At 41.2% G+C, this 25,247-nt stretch overlaps 1 protein-coding gene across 1 annotated transcript in view; it reads right to left on the reverse strand.

Moving 5' to 3' along the window:
- ush2a (Usher syndrome 2A (autosomal recessive, mild)) overlaps positions 1-25,247 on the reverse strand; it is a 1,196,697-nt gene that overhangs the window by 156,401 nt on the left and 1,015,049 nt on the right. Inside the window, exons 53-57 of the mRNA XM_041207243.1 lie at positions 24,856-25,010; positions 22,374-22,572; positions 3,869-3,976; positions 1,804-1,987; positions 976-1,133 (exon numbers count right to left, since the gene is read on the reverse strand). Of these exons, the coding sequence (XP_041063177.1) occupies positions 976-1,133; positions 1,804-1,987; positions 3,869-3,976; positions 22,374-22,572; positions 24,856-25,010 (804 nt within the window). The remainder of the gene's footprint in view (positions 1-975; positions 1,134-1,803; positions 1,988-3,868; positions 3,977-22,373; positions 22,573-24,855; positions 25,011-25,247) is intronic.

The following is a 25,247-nucleotide window of genomic DNA, read 5'->3' on the forward strand; positions in this document are numbered from 1 at the left end:
CATGGTTTTAGACTTCATTCTTTGTGGTCTATAAGTGGTAAAATTTAACCTTTGTGGTGACAAATATCTTAAATGTAATATTCAGTAGTAGATGGGTTAATATTCAATAAGCGGTTTACAACATCATTAATTTTTTCACATTAACTGTTAAAAAGCTTATTATGATAGATCAATCTGCTCCTCTTTGAAGGTAATTTGATCTTAACCCCCTACATTTTAATATCATTGTGAAATGTCAATGCCCATCTTGTCTCCAGAGGCAGCTCACCAGTTTGGGCCTGGTCATGTGGGGGTGAGGAGGTACAAACAGGAAAAAGGAAGGAAAGATAGTGCAGGCCAGCAGTGGGCTTTAGGAATGCACCCCTCTGGCTCCACATGAAGATAAAACTTAAAGTAAAAGTAACTATTTGTGCGCAGTTACTATTTTGGCTGAGGCAAGCACTGAAAACTAAATGGAGTAGGCTCGGCACCTGCTTCGAACAGTGCTACCCAATTTCTGCAATCATTAGCATATCCAAGGGCCTAATGTCTGTTTAAAGGGGTGTCCAGGACACCTATATTGCTGAGGTCAATATGATGACTGATGCATTTCAGGCACCCTTTGAACACAAAATTGGAGCTCCCCCCCACCCCATTTTCTGTCCAAAATTAGGTGCAATTTCTCCTCCTATGTGTTTTAAATTACATTCATCCAATGGTTTCTTTAGCCTGTAACCATATCTCTTTCTTGAGGGCAAGGCACTCCTTCCTGGAACACAATCACAATACTTATGTATGCTAAACTGACACACATGCTAAGTATAATCTTTCAGGTTCAGGCCTGAGGTCACTGAATGGGGATTATAAATTGCTGTGGGAAATAGATTTCTATTTTTCCTTTATTTAATTAAAACATAATCCAATAATGCCTCTCAAATATCTTGCTTTGGCAATGCTATTGAAAGAAATAACACCATATTTCTAAATGCTATATACCAGGTGGAGTCCAGTCTATGAAGAGTGAATATGGACTAGCCACTGTAATGTTATATGGAGCTGGAATTCTCTCTGGTGCTGATACTGGTGTTTGAACAATGTAATTTTCACTTCTACCAGTCCCTCCTCTTGTGTTGGCTTGCAATTGGTACACATGTCTAGAGAAAAATACAGCAAAGAGCAAAGGATTAACAGTAGAATCAAAGTTAAATGATAATGTTATTTAACTCATTTTAAATCATGCTATGCCTGGCTGCAAATTCTGCACTTTTAAGGTAAAAATAGATAGCTATGGGATTGGCATTCCTTGGTGTGCTATTTTCAACACACTGATGTGTTCGCCTTAAATTCCTGTGTCTAGTATTTTACTAGAGTCATTAACCCATTTATTTTGTAATTTGAGGCATACATCACAATTAGTGTGTTAAAAATACTCCTGCTCCACCTGTAAGATTTAAAATGAGATTATATCTGTAGAAATGGTACTTTAGCATTTATATTAATGTTTAGCTCATGTTAGCTCAGCAACTTTCAATGTGTTTTAATTCCTACTCAGATAAGGGAGATAAAAGAGAAGCTGACATAGAGCACAATCATTAAATCACATCAATAAACAAGAGGAGTCACAAAAGACAGTAGGTGATTGAATATCACCAATATTTGTCTTTTAAGAGCTCTCCTAAAGATTTTTTTAAAATTTTAATGATTAAATATCACCACTGTTTGGCTTTTTAAGAGCAAGTCAAAGGATTCTTTCAGACTCTCACAGATTGGATATCACCAATAATCACTGCTTAAAAGCTTGTTAAAGATCTGCAAAAGTTTTACCTAGTGTTGGGCTGCAAGCCAGTATCTATGTAGTTGTGGTTTATACTTCCACCAGTGAAGATGACTGCATCATCACGTAATAAATGGTACTGTGTGATGATCCCATTTGGCTTCGTTGGCTCTGTCCAATAGAGTTCTACGATGTTGGAACTTACTACAACATGATGAGGCTTTGGCCAAACTCCTAACAAGAAAAATAAAGACAGTAGTCATCATTTTTGTTGAATTGTCAGGTGCACCCAAATTAAGATTACCAAAAATAAAATTTGAGATATGATTAAAATATATTACGTATTTTAAAATTAAATTCATCTGAAAAATGTTTCTGTTTTAACTCTGCGCTGAAGTAGGACACACCTACTTATGTTGAAGTCTTTCATGAATTACAATCTCTAGAAATTAACCCTGAGATTGCCAAAATGTCTACAGAGATTCCTGTCCACTGGCCAGCCACCATTGTTGCTTTTTAAATCCACACACTGTGATTAAACATTAATATTACAATAAGAAAGTTACTTTTTGGATGCTTTTTTCCTGTAATTTTAACCCTACAAAACTAAAATATGCACTGACAAACCAACTGTTAACAAAAAATATTTTAAAAAGAACCATTGGTGGATTTTGATGGAAACCAGGCAGGTGAGGTCCTTGCACAAGACAGATGAGGGCTCATGAATTTATGCAAATCACATCTTATTTCTTCAATGCAATCCCAAGTGTATGTTGACCTGGGCCTGATCAAGGAAACTGCTCCCGCCAGATTAAAGCAGTTTAGTAGTTTATAGGAAGCAAGGAAAGATCATTTAGGTAGGTCAGAAACTTTCCTTTGTGGGGTCAGGAAGTAAAGGACACCCACAGAACTGCTGGGAAGGGAGTTCCAGAATTTTGATCCCGTGACCGTGAAAGAACGATGATATATTTCCAAGTCAGGGTGGTGTATGGCTTGGAGGGGAACTTCAGGTGGTGATGTTCCCATGCATCTGCACCCTTGTTCCTCTAATTGGTAGAGGTCACAGGTTTGGAGATTGCTGTCAAAGGAGGCTTGGTGACTTGCTGCAGTGCAACGTGTATAGAATACACACTGCTGCCAATGTGTGTCAGTGGTGCAGGGAGTGAATTTTGGTGTTTGGGATGCCAATCAAGTGGGCTACTTTGCCCTGGATGGTGTCAATGGAAACCAGGCAGCTGAGGTTCTTGCATAAGAAGACTATGGCCTCATGAGTTTATGCAAATCACATCCTGTTACTTCAATATGATCCCAATTGTATTTTAACCTAGGCCTGATCAAGGGAGCTGCTGAGCATTTTTGGGGTGTTGCTCGAACCACACTCATCCCGGCAAGTAGATAATTGAAGCCTCTGCATTCACTTAACCCTCGGGAATTTCCTCCCCAGCCACTAAACCTGAAGTCGGCAGTCACTTGATTCACCCCAATTTCCATAGCTGTTAGACATCCTGCTACCTCTTACACCTATAGGAAAATGTACTGGTGACAATTAAATAATAATGGTTAAAATTGCCAGAGTTGTCCTTCAGTCAATGATGGGTAGGGAATTAATTTAGTGGGGTGGTTTCTTGCTGGAATCTCATTCTTAAGTTAAAATGCCCATTTATTTCTGTTCACAATACTGTCCTTCACATTCCACATTCCTTGTTCTTTCCCTCTCTTTTTTCCACATGCCCCATCATTTTTTTTTAGTTTTTGCTTTACTTTTCTTTCCACCTAACCTAAATTATCTCTTTATCTGTTCCTCCCTGTAAAATGAAGGTTAAATTGTTCTACTTACCTAGTTTCTTCTTTATCCTAGCTCCCACTGTGCATTTTGGAGGTGAAAGCATGTTTATAAAAAAAGCCTGTACATGCCATTTTTCAGTCAACCAAAACCCTGACTTGTCAGACTGACATGGTTACATCATAGATACGATATGGGGAATTTTTTGACCTGATTTTGACATGCTGAACTAGGATGAAAGCTGCAAATTGAGATTATGCAGCACTGTGTTCCAGACCCAAGGAGTGCTCATATAAATAATCTTACTTAAATGCTACGATTATTTCTCATACCTTCTGGAGAAGCTTGCAGAGTCCTGCCTGTTGCAGGCTGGCTTGTGCTGCATCCAACAGAAGTGCACGCAGTCACTGTGAAAGTGTAGTTAGTGTGCGGCTGGAGATCTGCACCAAATAGAGACAATTCATGTCCTACATGCAATATTACTTATGTTCATCTGAATACTTACAATTTTGTATGCACTATTACAATTGTGTTCAATTACTATTATTAAGTGAGTTGTATCTTGCACAGAGTTTCTCTCATTCTCTCTCAGTTTATTGCCATTTCTCTGGGGCTTTCTTCTGAATGGCTGCCAAATTCATGACGGCAGATCGGGAGAACCCTCACAGAAATTCTACCACTGGTGTATAAGTTGTATCTTCATGCATCATTTTATGTCCTCTAAGCATTGGGAGTGTCCTATATAAAAGTATTATTTCTAGAATTTTAATCTAATTCCAGAATTTCAGCAAACCGCTAAAGTGGGGGTGGGGGAGGAGGGATTCGTTTATATATTGACATAACTTATGCCCTAGGTTTTATGGTATTTTGGCAGAACATGTAATCAATTATCACTGTTTAACTTGGTGAATTCTATTTGGAACACATACAAAAATTACTTTCATCATCAGCTTGATAAGTAAATTCTATGTTGTAGCAGTTGCACATGTTTAATGTATGTTAAAGTATGGGAAGAATTTTCGGGGTCAGCAAGCGGGAAGGTGTGCATCCCGACATCACAGCGCATCACTTAGATTGTCAGTTCGGCGGGCACGCACCAGAGTTGGCTGCGTGCCCGCCGAACTGTCAAGGGCCTATTAAAACTATTAAAAAGTAAAGTTATTAAGAATTCTGCACATCCAACCTTAAGGTTGGCGGGCAGATGAAGAACCCAGATGGCCTTCAATTTTTCATGAAACCTCATCCACGGGCGGGATGAGGTTTCATGAAGGGTTTATTAATTAAATGAAAGTTTTTGAAAAACTTAATGGACATGTCCCAGCTCATGTGACAGTTTCATATGAGAGGACATGTCCATAAATTTTTTTTACCTTTCTTCAATGTTTCATAAGTGAAAGTAATCTCCCTGAGGCACCTCTGTGCTTCAGGGAGATTTCTGCGCTCTTTCGTGCACATGCATGAAAGAGCACAGGCCACAGGCCCCGACTCAGGGAATCCCCCCCCCCAACCCCCTGGCTGCACAGGGAGCACTCAGCGCTTCCGGGCGCACGTCACGCTGGGCGGGCCTTAATTAGCTCACCCACGTAAAATGGCGGTGTGGCTCTGATCGGGGACGCTGATCGGGCCCAAGCCCGCCACCGCACAAACCCCTCAAATGGGGGAAATTTCTGCCTTATGTGTCTAGTACATGTCTAAGATTTTGCACACTGTTGTTTGTGCATCAGGTCCCTGGAGAAGCTTTCTGCCCCTGAAAACAAATACTATTTTTTTGCTTTTAAGAAAGTTTTCAGATTGAATATTTAACTACCTAGCACTTCATGCCTTTTCCCTTCACAGCCCATCAGTCAAGTGTTATAGTATAAATTGTAATGTTCTACCTGTTCCAAACTTCTGTCAGGATTACTTGTAGCTACTTTTAAATCTTCAGTCTTCATCTTATGCAATGGACTGTTTCATAGGAAATGCAGAATTTCCCAGTCAGTACAATCCTCTTCCAATATTATTTTCTACCAAAAGTCAATGAGACAGAAATTCTGTAGAGGATCCACTGTTTTCTTGTTTTTTAATTCTGGGAATTTTCTGGATGCCTTATAATATATGGAACCTCTGTCCACAAGGTAAAGTATAATTGGGGGTTGGACCAAGAGTTGAGAGACTTAAACCAGGATTCCCACACCCCCCACCACCCCCCAAAGCAGATAGGACTGTGGGATCAGGTCATTGGATTGTGGTCAGGCCTGGGCAATTCTCCTTAACTGGCAGGCGAGTGCCAGAGTTTCCTACAGGAAAAAAAGGTGCGATGGAGATGCACCAGGAATTGCCCTTGCTCAAGTCTAGTTCATGCTAAAGAGATGCAATCCCAATATAACCACCCAGATAGTGGCCTGAGGACTTCCAAAGCATTTTCAAACTGCATGAACAAGATAAACTTTTTTACTACATACTCAGTTTAATTCCTCAGTTAATGCTTTGGTATCAAATCATACACGTATAATTTAACACTTTATTCCAATTATTCTAAACAGACACAATGGGTGAATTTTTTCATACAGAACTTGAATATTGTTGAAAAGAGAGAAATGTTGCTGAAGCTTTTAGCTCTGCACTCATCAGGATAAACACAAGAATGCCAAATTTCAAATTATAACAACAATTTGTGCTACAGGAGAAAAGGGTGCTGATTAGTTAGAAAGTTGACTCTGATTGGCTGATGCATTGCCATAGAGAAGGGGAGCTAAATGTTCCCCAAGCTCCCTGGTAATTCAAAAAAAGTGCAAGGCTTGAACAGATCCCTTTTGTTTGTGGAGAATGGGCCCCTGCGTATGAACATATGTCACTGCCAGCAAGCATAATTGAACCATGTTATGAGCTTGACTGATTATCTGGAATTGGTTGTTAGGGTAGCTATTGGCACACTTAAGATTGTTCAACAAGTGCAGTCCAATTACAGAATCACATCTAATAATAGACATTTTGTTTTAGGTTTTCTAAGTGCAGGCTAGTTTAGCATGGTCTATACCCTGCCTATTACAAACAACCAAAAGAACATGTTGTTCAATCAGCCAAACACTAGGGCATACACCTACATACCTGGCATCGCACTGGCACTGAAATTCATACATGATGTTGCTCAGTGTCTGAAGGAAGTCATCAAAATCTGCACCATGTTGCAATATCATAACAAAAAAAATGCACCACCACATTCTGAATCTGTGTTCATTGAACTTAGGAACTTAGAAACTTGCGTAGTCAAGTTCAGTTTAACAACATCCTGTGTCCCCAAATAGATGGTGTAACCACGGGATCCCCCCTAGGTCCACGCTCGCAAACATATTCATCGCTTTCCATGAGAAAAGTGTTTTTGATGGAATGAAACCTAACCCTCCACTCCATGCACACTTCTGATATGTAGATGATGTGGTCTTGATCTATGAATCTGCAGCCGCATGTAAGGATTTCCTTAGACACCTTAATATGCTCCATCCCAGGTTCAAATTCACTTTTGAGATGGGGAAGTCTAATGTGTTCCCTTTCCTTGACATGCTTGTTGAGAAATCCACTACTGCCTACCGCAAACCTACCTTCACCAGTCAATACACATGCCTGCAATGAGTTTTATTGAGTAGGCATCCTTTTCTACCTTCCTTTTGGCTTATAAAAGGCCACACTCAATGAATGCTTGCACAAAATCACAGAATCACAGAGTTGTTATGGTGTAGAAAGAGGCCATTCAGCCCATCTTGTCTGCACCTGCTCTCTGAGCATTTTAACTTAGTGCCAATCTCCTGCCTTTTCCCTGTAACCCTGCACATTGTTTCTATTTAAATAATCATCCAATGCCCTCTTGAATGTCTCAATTGAACCTGCCTCCACCACACTTCTGGGCAGTACATTTCAAACCCTAACTACACACTGTGTGAAAAGGTTTTTCTCACCTCACATTTGCTTCTTTTGCAAAACACTTTAAATCTGTGCCCTCTGCTTCTCGATCCATTAACAAATGAGAACAGTTCCTCCCTATCTACTCTGTCCAGACCCCTCATGATTTTGAAAACTTCTATCAAGTCTCCTCTCAGCCTTCTTCCCTCCAAGGAAAACAGTCCCAACTTCCCCAATCTTTTCTTATAACTGAAGTGTCTCATCTCTGGAACCATTGTCGTAAACCCCGTCTGCACTCTCCCAATGCGTTCACATCCTCCCTATAGTGTGGCACCCAGAACTGTATACATTTCTCCAGCTGAGGTCTAACCAGTGTCTTATATAAGTTCATCATAATCTCCCTGCTCTTGTACACTATGCCCCTATTAAAGAAGCCTACAATACTGTATGCTTTAGAAACAGCTCTTTCTAACTGTCCTGCCACCTTTAATAACTTACGTACATATACTTATTAGCCAAGTGGTTATGGTACTGGGCTTGTAACCCCAAGAGCAAGAGTTCAAATCTCACAATGGCAAACTATGAAACAATGTAACTTCATCTGAATAGGAACAGATGGAAACGTGTTTGTACTTGAAAGAGTTACACCCAGGTCTCTCTGTTCCTGCCCACCCTTTAGAATAGTATCCTTTATTTTATACTGTCTCTCCATGTTCTTTGTATCAAAGTGTATCACCTTACACTATTTCACATTGAGCTTCATCTGCCACCTATCTGCCCACTCCACCTATGTCTTCCTTTTGGAGTTTTACACTGTCCTCACAGTTTACAATTCTCCCAAGTTTTGTGTCATCCGCAAACTTTGAAACTGTCCCCTGCACACCAAGATCTAGGAAAACCAAGGGTCCCAAACTGACCCCTGGGGAGTTCCACTACAAACCTTCTTCCAGCCCAAATAATACCCATTAACCATTACTCTCTGTTTCCTATTCCTCAGCCGATCTTGTATCCACATTGCTACTGTCTCTTTTATTCCATGACATAACTTCCCTCAGAAGTCTGTTGTGTGGCACTGTATCAAACACCTTTTGGAAGTCGATATACACATCAACGGCCTTGCCCTCATCAACATTCTCTGTTTCCTCTTCAAAAAACTCCAGCAAGTTAGTTAGACATGATTTTCCTTTAACAAATCCATGCTGACTCTTCCAAATCAATCCACAGTTTTCCATGTGACTATTAAAAAATAGAACACAGAACACAGGTGTTTGATAACAAACTTTTTTGGGTTCCTAGCATTGAATGCTTGATTTGTGTGCAGTTTTCAAACAACACAAATAGTGAGAAATAAATTGGAAGATGTAGACCCTCATAGGAATTTGGTTTACATGTGTTCATGCAGGGAATGGTCTAGCAAACTTTTTGGGTGTAAGATTCTGATATGTGCACCAACATTTTGGGTGCCTTAGAGAGCTAAAGTGGTGTCTGTGGCACATGTGCACACTTCTGGAGCAAGTCGTGCTGGAAGCCATATTGGTGAAGGCATTAAAATGCACATAGTTAGATTATGCAGGAAGTACACAAAATAGACACATTATTGCGTCAATCAGCATGTAACTCTGATTTGATGCTAGCACAGCCGTTTGGAGCTCAGCACTCCAGCTATTGCTGTCTTTAATCATTCATGGCTGAACACAGGTTTAGCAATAGGAGGGACACACCACTAGCATGATTTAAAAGGACCATTAAATACTTGCATGTTAGTTGCTGACTGATTTCCACTGGTTTTTGTACAAGATTGTACAAGTCCTTTTTAAAGTACTTCAAATTGCTAAAACCTACAGGGAGTGGTGTGGCGGGTGGTAAAGGAGTTTGTTCTAATTTCAAGGCTTCTGAACAAATTAGTTACTCCCAGACATGGATGCACTAGTAGGTATTTCACTTAGAATGTCACATGACTTGCAGAATGAACAGCAGTCACGCAGAGTAGAACAAGCTGCTAGAAGAGGGAGGATGGAAGAGCAAGGAGAGTGAGGGGGAGCAGGGCTCCCAGCAGAAGGCCATAATGCCTGTGTTATAAAGGGAGTAATTCTGAACCTCAGCAAGGAACAATGTGTCAGATGTCTGCGCTTCAGTGTGTATGTCCTCACTGAAATCTGCCACCTGCTGCAGTCACAAATGCAATGTTAGAGCAGGATGAGGGCTGCAATACTAGTGGATTGGTCATGAACTTTTATGGATCTGGCTCCTTCTAGGGAGCTGGAGATATTTGCAACATCTCACAGTTTGCTGTCCACTGTTGAGTAAGGGAGGTCACTGATGTTCTCAATTCAAAGGGAGCAGATTATGTCTCATTCCCTTCCAGCAGGCAGAGCAAGCACACAGCTTTGTGAGGATTGCAGGCTACTGCTGACATAAATTACTTTGGGGATGCCATATGTTAAATCTGAGATGTGCCTCAATCAGAAGGAATTCCATTCCCTCAACATCCAGCTGGTGTGCAACCTTATGCAGTGACTCATGCTGGTCGTTATTCTGGTAGCAGGCATGATACTTACATTCTGTCCCAGTCCATCAACATTTGAACCATCATGATAAACCAGAGTATGGCTATTGGGTGACATGGGCTATATGTTGTCCACATAGTTGATGACTCTGATGCGAAAACCATGCACAAATGGGTAGCATGCATACAATGAATGTCATGCTTCCACACAAAGTGAGATAGATCTAAACATTAATGTGTGAAAACAACACTTCCATTGCTTGGGCAGCTCTAGAGGAGCTTTGCACTACTCAGTGGAATGGGAGTCAAGGCTCATGGTGGTCTGTTGTATGTTGCAGAACCTTGCCATCATGACAGCACAGCCCTTGTCACCTGCTATATGACAAGTAGCTGAGAAACAGGAGGATGAGGAGCAGGGGGAACTTGCATGCTGGGCTGTTTGTGAATAACTCATTTGACTGTGGTACCAGTAAGCACAACACTAATTTTCTATTTTCCAACAGTCCCACACCTTACCACACCTGTTACTGACCATCACAGCAACTGCTTGGCCACAATGCAAAAATAAAAGTTATGAAAAAATAAACACACCAAACCGAATATACAAATTAAATCCAACCATATTGCACACAAGTGTCAATTAATCATGCTTGTGCACTCCTAGTGTCTGCCTTCCAAGTGCCTTTGCTGTTCCTTGTACTCCAATGCAGTGCTAACCCAAGGGTTGCAGCATGGCTGATGGATGGCTGCTTACTTTCACTGGGGGAGACTGCAGATGGTCTAGGAGGAGGGCATCAAGCAGCCTTAGGCCTAAAAGGCCTGGCTGCAAACTGCAACTCCTTGCCAAGGGCAGCAGCATCTAGGGCAATAGCAAGGACATTGGCAGAGTGACAGTGGTGGGAGGATGAATACCATCTTCCTGGAAAAGGTCAGCAAATTGTGCTCCCATCGAGCCACTGCCATTCACCTGCGGCAACGCCTCAGCAATCCTACAAACGTGTTAGGGGTCAGATTATTGGACTGCTAGCCCCTTTACAAACTGCAATTAGCAACCATGATGGTACCAGGCTGAGCTTGCATGACAGAATTCTGAGCTTCTGCTGCAGCATCTCAATGCAAGGCTGCTTCTGCTTGTACTGCAATGGAATTTAAGATATCGATCATCAGACACTACATTATGGTTCAGTCCTTTATCGTGCCAACAGAGTTGGCCACCACTTCCATGAAGGAAAGGATGGCTCCAAGTTCTGTGCAAAGCCCTTTGCAAAGTTAGTACCGGGCTCCTCCATGCTCATTGATATTACAAGGAGGCTTTTTGGCAAGCCTGTGAATGCATCAAGCCTTTCTTTCATTGCGCATACTGATCAGCCTTCTTCTGCAGCCTGCCCCATCAATATGCTCATCTGAGTCTTCAGCAGCAGAACTCCTGTGGAAACTCATGATCTGGGGAGCTTACACCTTCCTCAGCTGCAGTCAGCTGGTCCCACTTGACTCGCCATTTGTATATCCTGTCTCTAAGCTATCCTCTAAAGAATATGCAGTGTTAATATCTGAGCTGTGATGGTATTTCTTCATCATCACTTCTTCTTGCTCTTCCCCCTATCGCTTTTCCACCATTGTCTGACCAAGCTGCAGTTCTTCTGTATCCTAAAGGAAAAAGGCACAAGGAAAGGGTTGTAGGCAGGGGGCCCAGTGCAAGTCAGAGGTACATGTTTACACCATCTGCTGCATATAAGTCAGAAGAGATTGTGGGATGAGGAGGAAGTTGAATTTGAGAAGGAGGATTAGGTATGAACATACCACCATCCTCAATGATTTCAGCCCTGCTGCTCGCTGGCCATGCCCACTCCAATGACGACGAACACTGTCTCCTTTATGGGGGTAAGAACAAGCAGACGTGCCTGGCCCCTGCCAATTACAGTCTGCTGCCTCTAGTTGTGCGCTATCTTGTCCTACAGGATAGAGGGAAGAGGGCCAGTGAGTGTGGTGCAATTTGTTTGGGTGATGCTGCTATATCCCCCTATCTTGCAGGACAAGGTAACACAAAACCAGATGCAGCAGGTTGTAACTGTTGGGGAACATAGCAGGCAGTGTGTACAAGCTGTGAGATGTGGATGTGAGACTTGCTGCAGTGTTTAATTTGTGAAGGAGAGGTGAAGCTATGAATGTCAAGTACAAGTCCTGATTGATAGAGATGGCTGTTAGTTGAGTGCTAAGGTGTGGTTCCATGTCTGAGGCTAGACGTGCAGCTGGTGGGGTATGGCATTTGAGAATGCATTCACTGACCTTGACCAATCCTGTGATATCACTGAACATTTTGTGGCACTTCATCCAGGTCTTCAGGGCTTAAAGTTGGCTATCTGCTCCCGTCGCCTTCTGAGGGTTTGCCTGGATGCCACTCCCCCACGTCCTCCCACCCGACCCTTTGCAGACAGAACCCCTCCCTTCTCCTTTTCTTCTCCTCAACCAATGCCTCCAGCACAGAAAATCTTGCAGCCTTCTCCCTCTCCTATGGGGTCTCATTCTTGTGAATTTCCCAACTCAGAATCAGTTGTTCGCTGACTTCCTATATCTGCTCCAGTCAATCCCCTTTAAGAGGTACAGGCTGGCTTTACCTGGTGCTAGCCCCTCACAATTTTGGGTCCCTTGTTGAGACGTGCAACGAGTCAACTGTACAGTTAGCACTGACTACAAGCTACAATCATGGTAATGAGGAGGCAGAACTAAGTTGGTGCGCTGCCTGCATAGGAAACAATGGGCGTGGATTAGTCACATATTGCAAATTTTCCTGTTTTCAGGGACTATCGGGTTTCACAGCCACTAGCTTGCAAGTTCCACACACCTTTCGGCATCAGTGTTTCCTAATCTGAATGAGCAATCTGGAGTGAAACCAATTTACATTTTTCCCTTATTAAATTCACAATTCTGACAAAGCTGGCCTGGGAACCTTTTCTGCAGGCCCCACGTCTGTTGTGATGTCACCTATGGAGCCAGAATTGGCTAGATGCCAGGAATTCTGCCTAATATACTGCATGAAGGAGGTATATTTGCCATTAGTTGCCCTAACTGGGCCCCAATATTCTATATCCAATTGGCAATCAATTCTGGTGAGATTTGGAATTTGAGAAGATGTGAGGGTGAGGGCTTTGAGGATTTTCAACACAGTTTGTTCATTTATCAATGAAATGATCTACATTTTGTTGAAATATGTCATTTTGTTACTTGCTCGTGGCATCATAATAATGAAAATGACTCAATGCCTTTCTTAATCATCAATCTCAGCAAAATGCAATGTTCCTGTTACAAAACAGTCAGGGTGGAAATTCAGTTCACGGCTGTCTGTGAATTGTGTCTGCGAAACAGCCGGTTTGATGTAATATATAATAAAAGTTGTTCAGGAAATGTAGAATTTTTTATTTTCTGGGCTCAAGAGAAGAAGGAGCACACCTCCAAAACCCACAGAAAAAGTCTGCCAGCTGCTATTTGATTTGAGGTGACCACTGCACCCATTGCCCCCTTGATCACACCCCACTGCCAACCTGCCATTTGTTCAGCACGGGGGCCATCAGGCTTTCTGTCCTTTCACAACTGGTAAGCTGCAGCAGAGAATATGCGCAGGGCCCACAACTCTCCAGTAACACTTGAAGGAGACCACTGGCGCCTGACTTTGGTTTGGACGCTATGCTACCATGCGTCAGCAGATTAAGTAGCTGCATTACGGTTTCTTGCACATTTTGGGTGGATGTCAAATTTCTTGGCCGGTCATCTCTACAGAACAGGAAACCTCGACCATCTCACTAAATTATATCAATCAAGAGCAATTACCTACTTGTAGTTAATAAAGCGAAGTTGCATGGAGTAGTTTGCATGGTGGGTTAAACAGTGTGACATTTCACTCCTGAAGGCAAGGTCCAAATCCAAAGCAGACAAGCAGAAAGAAAATAACTCCTTTTACGATTTGTGTAAGAGGGTAAGATGACATTACTTTCAGAACAGGTTGAGGCTACCCAATTAATGGAAATCTGACAGAATTTAGCACTGAATTTATAATGGAAAAACAGATCAAAATATTTGATAATTGGAAAAATTCACAAAAGCAAAAAAGCAGTGATAATATGGAGACACTTCCCCCGTTGAAGCAAAGTAACTATTAAATTGATAAATAAAAATCTACAAATATTTTATTGTGCTTTTAACATGTATTTAAAATAAATTGAAGCTGCTTCCAGCATTTATTGTATTCCGGTTACTTTGTAGAGCCTGAAACTGATTTGTTGAACTTTCTTTAAGTTCCAATCATTGCATTCTTGCAATATCCATCGATTTACAGAGTGATAATGATGCTTAATCAATGTTCTGTTTTTCTATCCAATTTGTTTCAGGCCTCAGATTTGTTTAATTTTCACTAATCGTTTCCATCAGAGTCACACCATGACACAAATTTATCAAGGCTGTTTATAATGTGCTGACTATACAACAGTATTGCATAATTTTCAAATGAAAAAATAGCTAGTACAACAATAAAGATGAATAACTAATTGGGGATTAAATGTTGCTCTATTGTCATTCTTGTTGCTGTTCTTAGGATTTTATTTCATATGCACATGAGTCATGAATTGGACAGTGAGCTGTCTGCTGATTTAAATGCATTGGACAGAATTTGACTGTTTTTGATTTCTAATGGTCTCAAGGACCTTTTATATTCTATGACGCAGAACGCCATTTTCAAACACAATATATATTCTTTGCTTAATTTACATGAGTTTTGAGGTCCTTTCACATCACAAGAATGGGGAACAGGGAGAATGCAGCTTTTCACAAGCATAGTAAGAATAATTAAACCATTTCTTCCCAGGCTGATGTGTCATAATGCAATAAGAAATACACTTAATTAATGTCAGGAGATGTAACTTTGATTATTTTTCAATAAAAACAAATTTCTGTTCATTTCCAAACTGAGTTTCCAACCTCATATATTGGCTACCAGACTGACTTCCACCTCCATGACATTATTCACTGCCCCTCTCCCCACATCAACCTATCTGATGCTGAAATCTTCAAAAATGCTTTGGTCACCTCCAGACTAGATTAATCCAAAATTCTCTTTGCTGGTCTTCCTTAATTTCATGTTATCCAAACCTCTGGTGCTTGTATCCTATCTTGTACCAATCCCTGTTTACTCATTGCACCCATTCTCACTGATAAGCATTGACGCCGTGATCTCTACCTCCTTGTTTTATAATTCCTCCATAGCCTGCTCCTCCTTATTTTTGTAACCTCCTTCAGTTCCATAAACCCTCTCTATCCAGATCTTGGATTCCAGTCTGCTGCTTTGAAAACTTCAGAAATGAACTTAAAAAAGCTGACATTTCTAAGCAATTAAAAATTGCAGTTGATTTAAGAAATCTAAACAAACTCTTAAGAACAAACTTCTTGTGGGGACTTTTGACTTTGGGCAATACTGTAAAAATGGGCAATTCAGTCAGTTGTTTTACATCTCTCCCAATTTTCATTTCTTAATTTTACCTTTTGTACAACCAACTGTGGGTGTGCACTGGGTCAACTACCCAATCCAGTGGCAAAGAGGCCACTGTCATTTTGAGGCTCTTGCCTCATTTAAATTCGGCAGGCATCCCGATGCAGTTCATTAGATTGAATCCTGTTATTAGCAAGGTAACCCTGGGTGGGGGCAGTGGTGGTGTCATCACAGAGAATGGAAGTTCTGGGGCCAGATGTGAATCTGGTTATTTTTGTGGAATTAATAGACATGCTCCTGTTCTTCTAGGGTGCACAAAAATAATTTGACACAACTTTAGAAGACCTCCTCTGCTCAATCCATCAGGGGATTGACCAGTTCTGAACTTAAAATGGCGGTAGGATAGCAATTTCCACGTTAAAAGAGGCTTACCACCTGAACCAGATGGGAGTTTAGGACACCCAGAATTGGACCTCTTTTAAAAAGGAGGTAGCTTTAGTGCCAATCTTAACAGATACCCATTTTGAGGGCATCACCATGCTATTAATGCAAGTGAAGGGCACTCAAGATTGATATCATAGCTCTGCTACTATTTGAGTCACTACCTTGTCTTTTTGGTGCCTTGACTAAAAGTGTGGCAGAAAATGCTCTACAACTGTCTACATATTCTCTGTTTCCCACGTGACATCTGGCCAAGAAGCTGGCTGGTTGTAGGTGTAGAAGGCTCTGTTGGAGACCACAGAGGTTGGAGAGATCCCAGAGGGGCAGGGGAAGAGATTGCAGTATGGGGGTGGGAAAGATCCATGGGCGGAATAGATCCAAGGGGTGGGAGAGAGATTGCGGGTCTGGGGAGGGGGGGAGGTGGGGGTGGGGTGGCATCAGCATCAGGACATGAAGAGAGAAGGAGATTGTGGCATGTAAGGGGAGAAGTGCACCTAATCCTCCTGCCCCAAAGCAATGCTGGAAAAGTTCTTGACAGCTGAACCTGGTAGTTCCCTCCTTCCTTTAGTTGCTTGATTTCCCGAGGTCTGGGAAACAGGCCAAAGGTTATTAAAGGGTACATAGTGGTCATATTACTGGACTAGTAATCCAGAGGCCCCAACTAATACTCTGGGTTCACTTCTCTCCATAGCAGTGATGGAATTTCAATTCAATTAATTAATTACCTGGAGTTAAAAGCTATTCTTAGTAATGGCGACAATGAAACTACTGGTTTGGTGTAAAAATCCATCTGGTTCACTAATGTCCTTGCGGGAAGGCAATCTGTTGTCCTTACCAGTCCAGCCTACATGTGACTCCAGACCCACAGCAGTGTGGTTGAATCTTAACTGCTCTCTGAAATGGCCTAGCAAGCCATTCAGTTGTACCAAACCACTACAGAAAAGTCAAAAAGGGATAAAATTGGTCTGACCACCTGACATTGTCCTAGGCACTGAAAATGACAATGGCAACAGCACTGTGAATGTACTTATACAACATGGACTGACTGCAGCAATTCATGGAGGTAGTTCACCACCATCTTCCAAAGGGCAATTAGGGATGGGTACCACATGCTGACCTTGCGGTGATGCTCACATCCCTTTTCTTTATTCTTTCACAGAATGTAGGAGTCACTGGTTAGGCCACCATTTATTGCCTATTCCTAATTGCCCCTGAGATCCCATGGAAGAATAAAAACCAATTCCAGATGCCTGCTAAAATCTGAGGCATGTGGCTTTATTAATCTATATTTACTGGCTCACCTCATGAGATCAAGTTATTTGCGCAGCCTCACAATCCATCCTTGTTAAATTGAAAGTAGGTGCTTTCATGGAAAATTGAGTTCGGGTTTACCATTTTTATGAACATACCTCCCCCCTCCCTGCTGACCTTTTCCCACCTGTCCTGGGGATTAAAGTTCTACCCAATACCTTTCCTGAAATTGTGAACCTGTAAATTTTGAGAAAATTGTTTAGCCAAGATCATGCTAGACTTTTAAGAGTACAGCAGGTGTGGTATCACTTAAAGTTATTGTTTTTAAGTTGAAATCGCACTTTACAGTGTTAATGGCAAAATATGAATGCATTTGTGTGAAGCCTCTCTGCTATTTCAATGAATAGTGAACAAAGCAACTACATACTAATGTGTTAATGAACTTGTTATTAATATTACACACTGATTTCAACTTCGAAGTGTGAAACATCTTGTGATCAGTGCATTTAATTCCCTTGCTCTACTATTTTTAGCGCACCTATTAACACCTTTGCATAAATTTATTGCTGTGCTATTTTAGTATAGACAGTAGCCTATTTAAAGTAAACAGATTAATGTGTATAAATGAATTTGAATGGCCAGGAATGCCAAAAAACAATATACAGGTGGAATTAAACCCAGAGTCAGATATTTGAATTTGAATATTTTACATAGATTAAGATAATAAAGTTAATCTCCTATATTAATTTAATGCTTTATAGATTTTATATAAAATTCAAGGTGTTCCTGAACTTCCAATAGGGTTCAAGTGCTCTCCACTTTGACATTGGGAGTTTCTATATTGGTTTGCAAAGGGCAGAAATTCTGACCACACCATTCAAGGCACATAATGGGCTAGAGTGCCTGGTGCTGACCACATATGGGGACCTGAAGTAGTGGCATTCAGTATGCCAAGACAGAGGAGACAAATTGATTTTCACAAGGGCACAAGTGGCTCTACCAGCAGCATCCAAACAGGACTTTTCCTGTCCTCTATTGGTTCCCTCATTTGGGGGCTGATCAGTGCAGTGGCAGAGTTGGAAGGGTGCCTGGGTAACTCATCAAGGAGTAGGTGAATGTTTAGGTTTTTCACATGCTTGGGCCAAACTGCCACTAAAGATGTGCCCAATATGCAACTTGCATCAATGTGCCTTATTCAAACGAACAAACCTGGGGTTCAGTGTTGGAGGACACCAGTGGATACGATAGCAGCACAACCACTGGGTTTGTAGTCTATGCAATTTCAGAGCTGATATCTTAATACCTAAGTCAAAATTGCTTTATTGGAGTTCCACTTAATAGAGAAGACATTGCTTCCAAGGAGTAGCAATCACCGTTGGATTGCCACTCTGTTCCTATTTACTTACCTTGCACTGAAGCTCCACATTTCTCATCCAGACTTCCAAACCGGCCTTCCTGAGAAATGTAGAGCACACCTGCTCCTGGTCTCCTTCTCTCGTAGCATTGGAGCCTTGGGGATGTCCAGAGGGTAATCAGGGGGTCGGGAGAGTGGTCGGGGGTGAGGAGATGGTCAGGGGTAGTCAGGTGGTTGGAGGGTAGTTGGTGGTGAGGAGTTAGTTGGGGATTCAGGGGTCACTAGTGTAGTTACCCAGAAGTTAGAACTGGTTTTAATCCTTCTAAAGTTTCCTGGGGACCATTCTGCTAAGTTAGTCTGAAACATCAGAAGACTCCAATTTAAATCGGAGCTTCAGAGGGTTCCAGATGCAGGCTAATTGCTCAATGGAAGTTGAAACTGCCCCGGCGGTTCCCGTGTAGGGAGTGCATGGGGATTTCTTAGGGGTCCCCAGCACATCTTCTGGGGTACCTCTGGAGGCTGGAAGATCTGGACTATCAAGAACTACCCAGGCAAGGCAGCATATTTTAGTTTCATGTCCAGTGCTGAATTCAGATTTATTGGTGAGATTTTAACTCATTCAAAACTCATTACAGACATAAGATTGGGTCCCCCAAGTTTCATCAGATTTAAAATCCCTTGAGATGGAATTCCAATGCTTATACCAGGATTGCGCCTAGTGGGACCCTCCTGTGTTAATCCTGTTGGAGCTTGTGGAATCATTGAATGTGCTCTCAGCAGCACAGGAAGACGATACAGGTACCAGTGCATCCCTACACCCACCGGCCTTTGCAAACTTGTCTGTTCATCGCTATGGAAGTTATCCAGGATCGCCTTCCCAAATCCAGGAGGAGACCTGTTGTACATCCAGATTTTGCATCTCTTCAGGAGACCAGGTAACTTACCTGGCCTGAACCCCACTTAGTACTTAGTGCTTATGCCCTTGTGGAGGCCAGTACACATCCACATGCTCCATGTACCAGCCACTGTGCCTGATCCCCTTCCATTCTGAAGAGTATGACCATTCAGTTTGGGTCTCAACTTTTGGTTGTGCCTCTTGGTTGTTGTTTGCCTCGTAGGGGGAGGAGACGCCACATCTCACAAGGTAAGGAGGAACTACCTGGAAACAGCAGTGTCTCATTACTTTACCAGGCTTTTGTAACATAGCTATGCAATACCAATCCATGCATTGTGAAAAAAAAAATCAGATTTTCTGCCTGCTTCTCACTACTGTTTTGACAGATCAAGAACACCTATGGAGCAAAGCTTGGTAAGGGATGCGCTCTGCCACAACTCCCATTCGCTTCTATTTCCTATTGGGCAGCCTAAAATGTGCCTGCCCATATTCGGTATATGCAATTTAAGTTAAATGAGGGAAATGTAGCCTTCAGTTCATTTCCCACGGTTAACCATAATTGAATCCTGGATGCTGGAGCTGCATGTTAGGGCAGCACTCAGAGCAGGGCTACATGCAAGTCTATCATCGATACCAATAATTTGGGAGAGAAAACAAAAATCTTTTTACAGCAACTCAATGTTTGTCACTTTCTTTTGTTGTACCACGTCCCCAAATTTAAATCATCTCCATATCTCCATGGCTGCAGGGATCCTGTCTGCCACATACAAATAACCTTCGGGCTTAGAAATACAGTTAAGATAGGTCGGCATCTCCAGGCCAGGCAGAGTTTCATCCTGAAAGACATACGCTCCCATTGGAAAATATAGGCCTGGTTTTTCGTGCTTTGCTAGTATTTCTTTGTCAATGGAAGTCTGTTATTCTTTTACTTTATCGAACAAAGTTAATATTTTTATTGGATCCGCTGATTTATTTATAACTACAAAATTGGACGGACATATATATTTGACTGTTAAGAAAATGCAGTCTTATCAGCTCCTTGGCATTTTATATTTTGCTATGAAAGGAAGGAAAATCTAAAAAATATATCAAGCATTTTTGTCAGGATGCATTAGGAGAAAGTAATGCACAGATGCATTTAAATATTATTGGTTATATTTTTGCAAAAAAAAAATGTATTGAGGAAAAGGTTGTGGAGAGCACATTTTTCAGAATCATGGTGCCCCTTTTAATGCATGTGAAAATACTTGAGCTGAAGGGGGCAGTATCATCCTTCCTTCCAGCAGCACCTAAAACAAATGATCATTGCATTTCTCCTTTGGAGTATTAGTTGGCCCATTTGTTAAATACTGATAACACAAAGTGAAACAATGCCATAACTGTCATCTAAATTGTTTTTTACAGGATACTGGAAGTGTTCAGTAATAAATGATATAAAAAGGTCTGATATTGACAAGCTGCCATTTACTATTTGCATTAAAGAACATGAGAAGATGATGGCTGCTGTCCCTGTCCCAAAGGTATTACACTCGGTGAGACTATAGAAAATACTTCAGTTTACTTAAAGCATTGATAACACCCCTAAATAATTAAGTGAGAACTTCCTGTCCTCAATTACTTAATGCTTTTTTGTCTTAAGAGAATTATGAATGACTTCTGGATTTCACATGGCATGTCTGTTCACTCTGCCCTCTCCCCCTGAAACACTTTATAAGATCAGGTTTCTTAGGCTCAGATGTAATTAAAAATAAGCTGTCAGAAAACACTTCACAGCAGCCAAAAAAAGAGAAATCATGCCAGAGGAAATGTACATTGATTTACTGGATTACAAGCCATTTATACCAATATTTCAAATGATGCTCATATTACAGTGATGGAAAAGATTAAAGGAACAATCCACTATTTTACGAAAACAGTTCAAAGCCTTTAAAAGGTAAAAAGTTACATTTTATCTATCGCCGTGCGAAAAATATATGCACCTAATTCATTTGTGGTTGACAGTCACAAAATATATGGGATGTTTATGGAAAATAAGTAAGTATCTGTAAAGTATGGCAATTATCAGAGGTCATACTTCAAACAGATTGCACTTTTATCTTCTCTGTTCATAACCCTTAAGGGATATAGTGGTTTTTCTGCATTTTAATACACTAACATTACAAGGTTACTATTCAGGTTTATTTAGATATATATAATGAATTGAAATCAGTTATTTTCACCCTTTTGTATTCCTTTAAAGAGCATATGGTAATTTTATTAACTCACTCACTTTTTAAGAACCACTTCAACGTCATGGGGAATCAGAGCCTAGTCCAACAGGGGATGGGCACAGTACACCCAGGACAGGGGGCCAGTCCACCACAGGGTGGATAGCAAATCCACCTAACCAGCACACCTTTAGAAAGTCGGAGGAAACCAGAGCACCCAGAGGAAACCCACACAGACACAGGGAGGACATGCAAACTCCACACAGCCAGACACCCAGGGTCAGGATTGAACCTGGGGTTTCTGGACTTGTGAGGCAGCAGCACTAACCATTGCACCACCATGGATCTTATTAACTACTATAATTAAATGCATTACATATTTGTAGTTTTGGAATCTATATAATCCACATGACCAATAGAGTTAACAGCTTGCTTATATTAGAAATGTATGACCAAGTTGTAACAATCAGGGGCAATTTTGATCTGAAGAGGAATATTTAAGCAAGGTAAATTTTTAAGTAGAAGTCTTATTGAAATTATGCTACATTAATATCTATCACAGTTGCATGTGTTTTCGGGTATGTGTTTGTATGCTTGCCTGCAGGATGAGGAAAAGTAAACTTGTCCCCACATTGGGTGCCCATATTTGTCATTTCCATAATCCTGCAGATGTCCCAATGGAAAACAGGAACAAATGAAAAAATATGAGTGCAAACTTGCAACCTTCATTCAGCCTTATGACACGCTACTGAACTGTTATGCTGCAAATGGAAGAATTCAAAAGACAACATTGAAATATTAGTCATTCAACTTTGTGACCCTCTATACCTGCTGCAACGAACTTCATCCTATTAGTAGTGTCCGTATAGATCAGCCGTGTCTCAATCTGGTGGATTTGGTACTCATGTATTATACCATTTGGCTTAGCTGGTGGTCTCCACATAAGCTGTAAGGAGGTTGCATTAAGTGCAATCATTGTTGGGGAGTAGACATTTTCAGGGACTCCTTGGACAGTTGCTGCAACAACCTATGACAGGAAAAAAAAAAGTTTGATAGCATAGTTTCTCAACTATCAAGCAACATCAGCTAATGAGCCAGAATATGAATTCATGGAATAATAAAAGACATACTGAATGAGGGTCACCTGAATATATTTATATTTACTTAATTCCCCCAAAATATATAATTATAGCTGCATAAAAAGTCATCTGAGAATCCCAAAACTCAATAACTGATAGACAATAGAAACAGAAAATGCTGGAAATCCTCAGTGTGTCAGGCAGCATCTGTGGAGCAGGAAACAACATGAACATTTCAGATTGATGACCTTTCACATTTTTGTATTAGACTGATAGACAAGTTTGATCTCACAATGGAAACAGGCACCTCCCATGTTATTACTCTGAAACATCATTATACCATACTTACAATTTCCAAGTATGACAACCTTTTAATTTTGAAATTGCAGGTGGGCTGATTTTCTTTTAAATTGAAATACTAAGTTGAAGGGCTAAGGTTGAAGAGAACGGATGAGTTGACCAGAAATAGATGGGATATACTGAGAAGTGATTATTAGGTGTCATCAAGCTTGGGCTTTAAAAGCATGTAAGTTGAAGGAGGAAAGGAAGACACAGAACCAGGTTTTTGCTACCCAAGCGGATAGCTTGAGCCAGGAAATGTCCTGCCTTGGCAGGCCCTCTTCAGTTTAAAGTGCTCAGTCACATGCAATTTTCACTGCGGGAGGGTCTGGTGTGCGAAAGAGGCAGGCCTGCCACACTGGAAACAAATTGTAGGTGGCCACGGGGGTAAGCGAGTGCCAAGATGGGTTGGTTAGAAGGTCCACCTGTTCTCTGGGACCTTGTCCAGTTATAATAGAAGCCATTAGGTGCTTTAGCCCTTATGCCTGATACCAGCTCAAATCTCCAGTCACTCCATCTGACTGCTCATACCCTCTATGCCAACTCATGCCCACCCACCCCTCATGACCCCTCATGCCTTCCATGCCAACTCAATGCCAGATCATGTCCCTTCCATGCCCATTCACCTAGCATGTACTATGTACCTAGCCAGTGAGCCCTATAATAACAATAGCTAATGTGGAAGTGCTGAGAATGAAATATCATTCGGAAATGTTCTTTGATAAAAAAACTGCTGTTCCTACAACCCTGTAAAATGTGCATCAGACAGACCATTATAGTATCATTAACAGAGACTTCAAACACTTCAGATATCTAATATTGTCCAAAAAAACACAGATATTGAGTACAAGATCATAGAGAGAACAACTTATTATAACCTCTTAAAGATGTCAATCAAGCAAAGTCTACAATTCATTTCAATTGTCAAAACAGATTCACTGCTGGGCTAATGCTTTTATTGGTCTGGATTCTCAGCCAAGTAAGCATAATGAGAATCGGTGGAAGCCCAGATAGTGTGAAGTTTTTGAAGCCTCTGATATTGTTACTTTAATGGTTTGTCTGATTGACAGTTTTATAGCATTGTAGGAACAACAATTTTTTCCTCAAAGAATATTTCTGAATGGGTGTTTTTTTCCCTCTTAGCAGTTCCACACTTGCCACTTATTAAATAGCTCATTGGTTATGTACATAATGCAAACTGGATGAATGGGCATGAGTTGGCACTGAGGTGGCATGAAAAGTAAGAGGGGCCAATAGGAGTGGCTGGAAGCATGAGTTGGTATTGAGTTGGCATGGAGAGTATGAGGGGCCAATAGGAGTGGCTGGGAGCATGAGTTGGTATTGAATTGGCATGGAGAGTATGAGGGGCCATGGGAGTGGCAGGGGAGCAAGGGTAACACCTTTTGAACTAATCTTTCAAAAATTTCCTGAATCCAGACAATAGTTCACAAATCCACTGAGGGGCCATGAACCATGAGTATGGAGAAGCTGGGCTGATTGCAGAGGCCTAAGAGATGCCTACCCCCGCAATGAGACTGGTCAGTTTGGGAGTATAGGGTGAGGGCTCACTACCCACCTATGCTGGTGCTGGGAATGGGGGTGGGAATTATGGAACCGGGTCCTACCATTTTATATAGCGCAAGAGTCATCCCGACTCCATGAAAATCTGGCCCCAAGGGAAATAAGTAGTTCTGTATTTTGAACTTCCAAAAAGGGATATAATAAGTCTTGATTTTAATATACTGATGATGTAAAAATGGTGTTTAGGAGGAGGATCAGAGAAGGAAAGGAACAGTGACTGTATTATTATTGATAAAGTAGAAACTATTGAATTAATAAATATACTGTGGAATTTAATATGACCTTCAAACTGTTATGTGCAGTACACCCACCTTGCTGCTGACTGCACACTGAGCAATTGTGCAAGCTATTAGTTGGTAGGTGTATTCCTGAGATGGCTGAATGCCTCCAGTATCTGTGAAACTGAAGCTTGTCCCACGAAAACGCTCAGTCCCATCGCGTAGAACAATATAACGTGTGATAATGCCTAGTTCAATAAGAGATACTGTTTAGATGCAAAAAGCAACAAATCAGCTGAAAGGCAACTCTTAAAAGCATGCAAAACCCTGTAAATCTGCGCCAAGCCAGCCATTATTCAGTCAGCTTTTAAATATATCTCTCGCTTTTGTCATTCTTAGTACCTTTTTACTCTTCTCCAAACAGTTCCATTAAAAATAGAGCCACTCTGTAGGCTTTGGACTAAATAATGGTATTTCTTGCATCC

This window comes from Carcharodon carcharias, chromosome 2, assembly GCF_017639515.1.
Source record: "Carcharodon carcharias isolate sCarCar2 chromosome 2, sCarCar2.pri, whole genome shotgun sequence".
In the NCBI taxonomy this organism is placed as follows: domain Eukaryota; kingdom Metazoa; phylum Chordata; class Chondrichthyes; order Lamniformes; family Lamnidae; genus Carcharodon; species Carcharodon carcharias.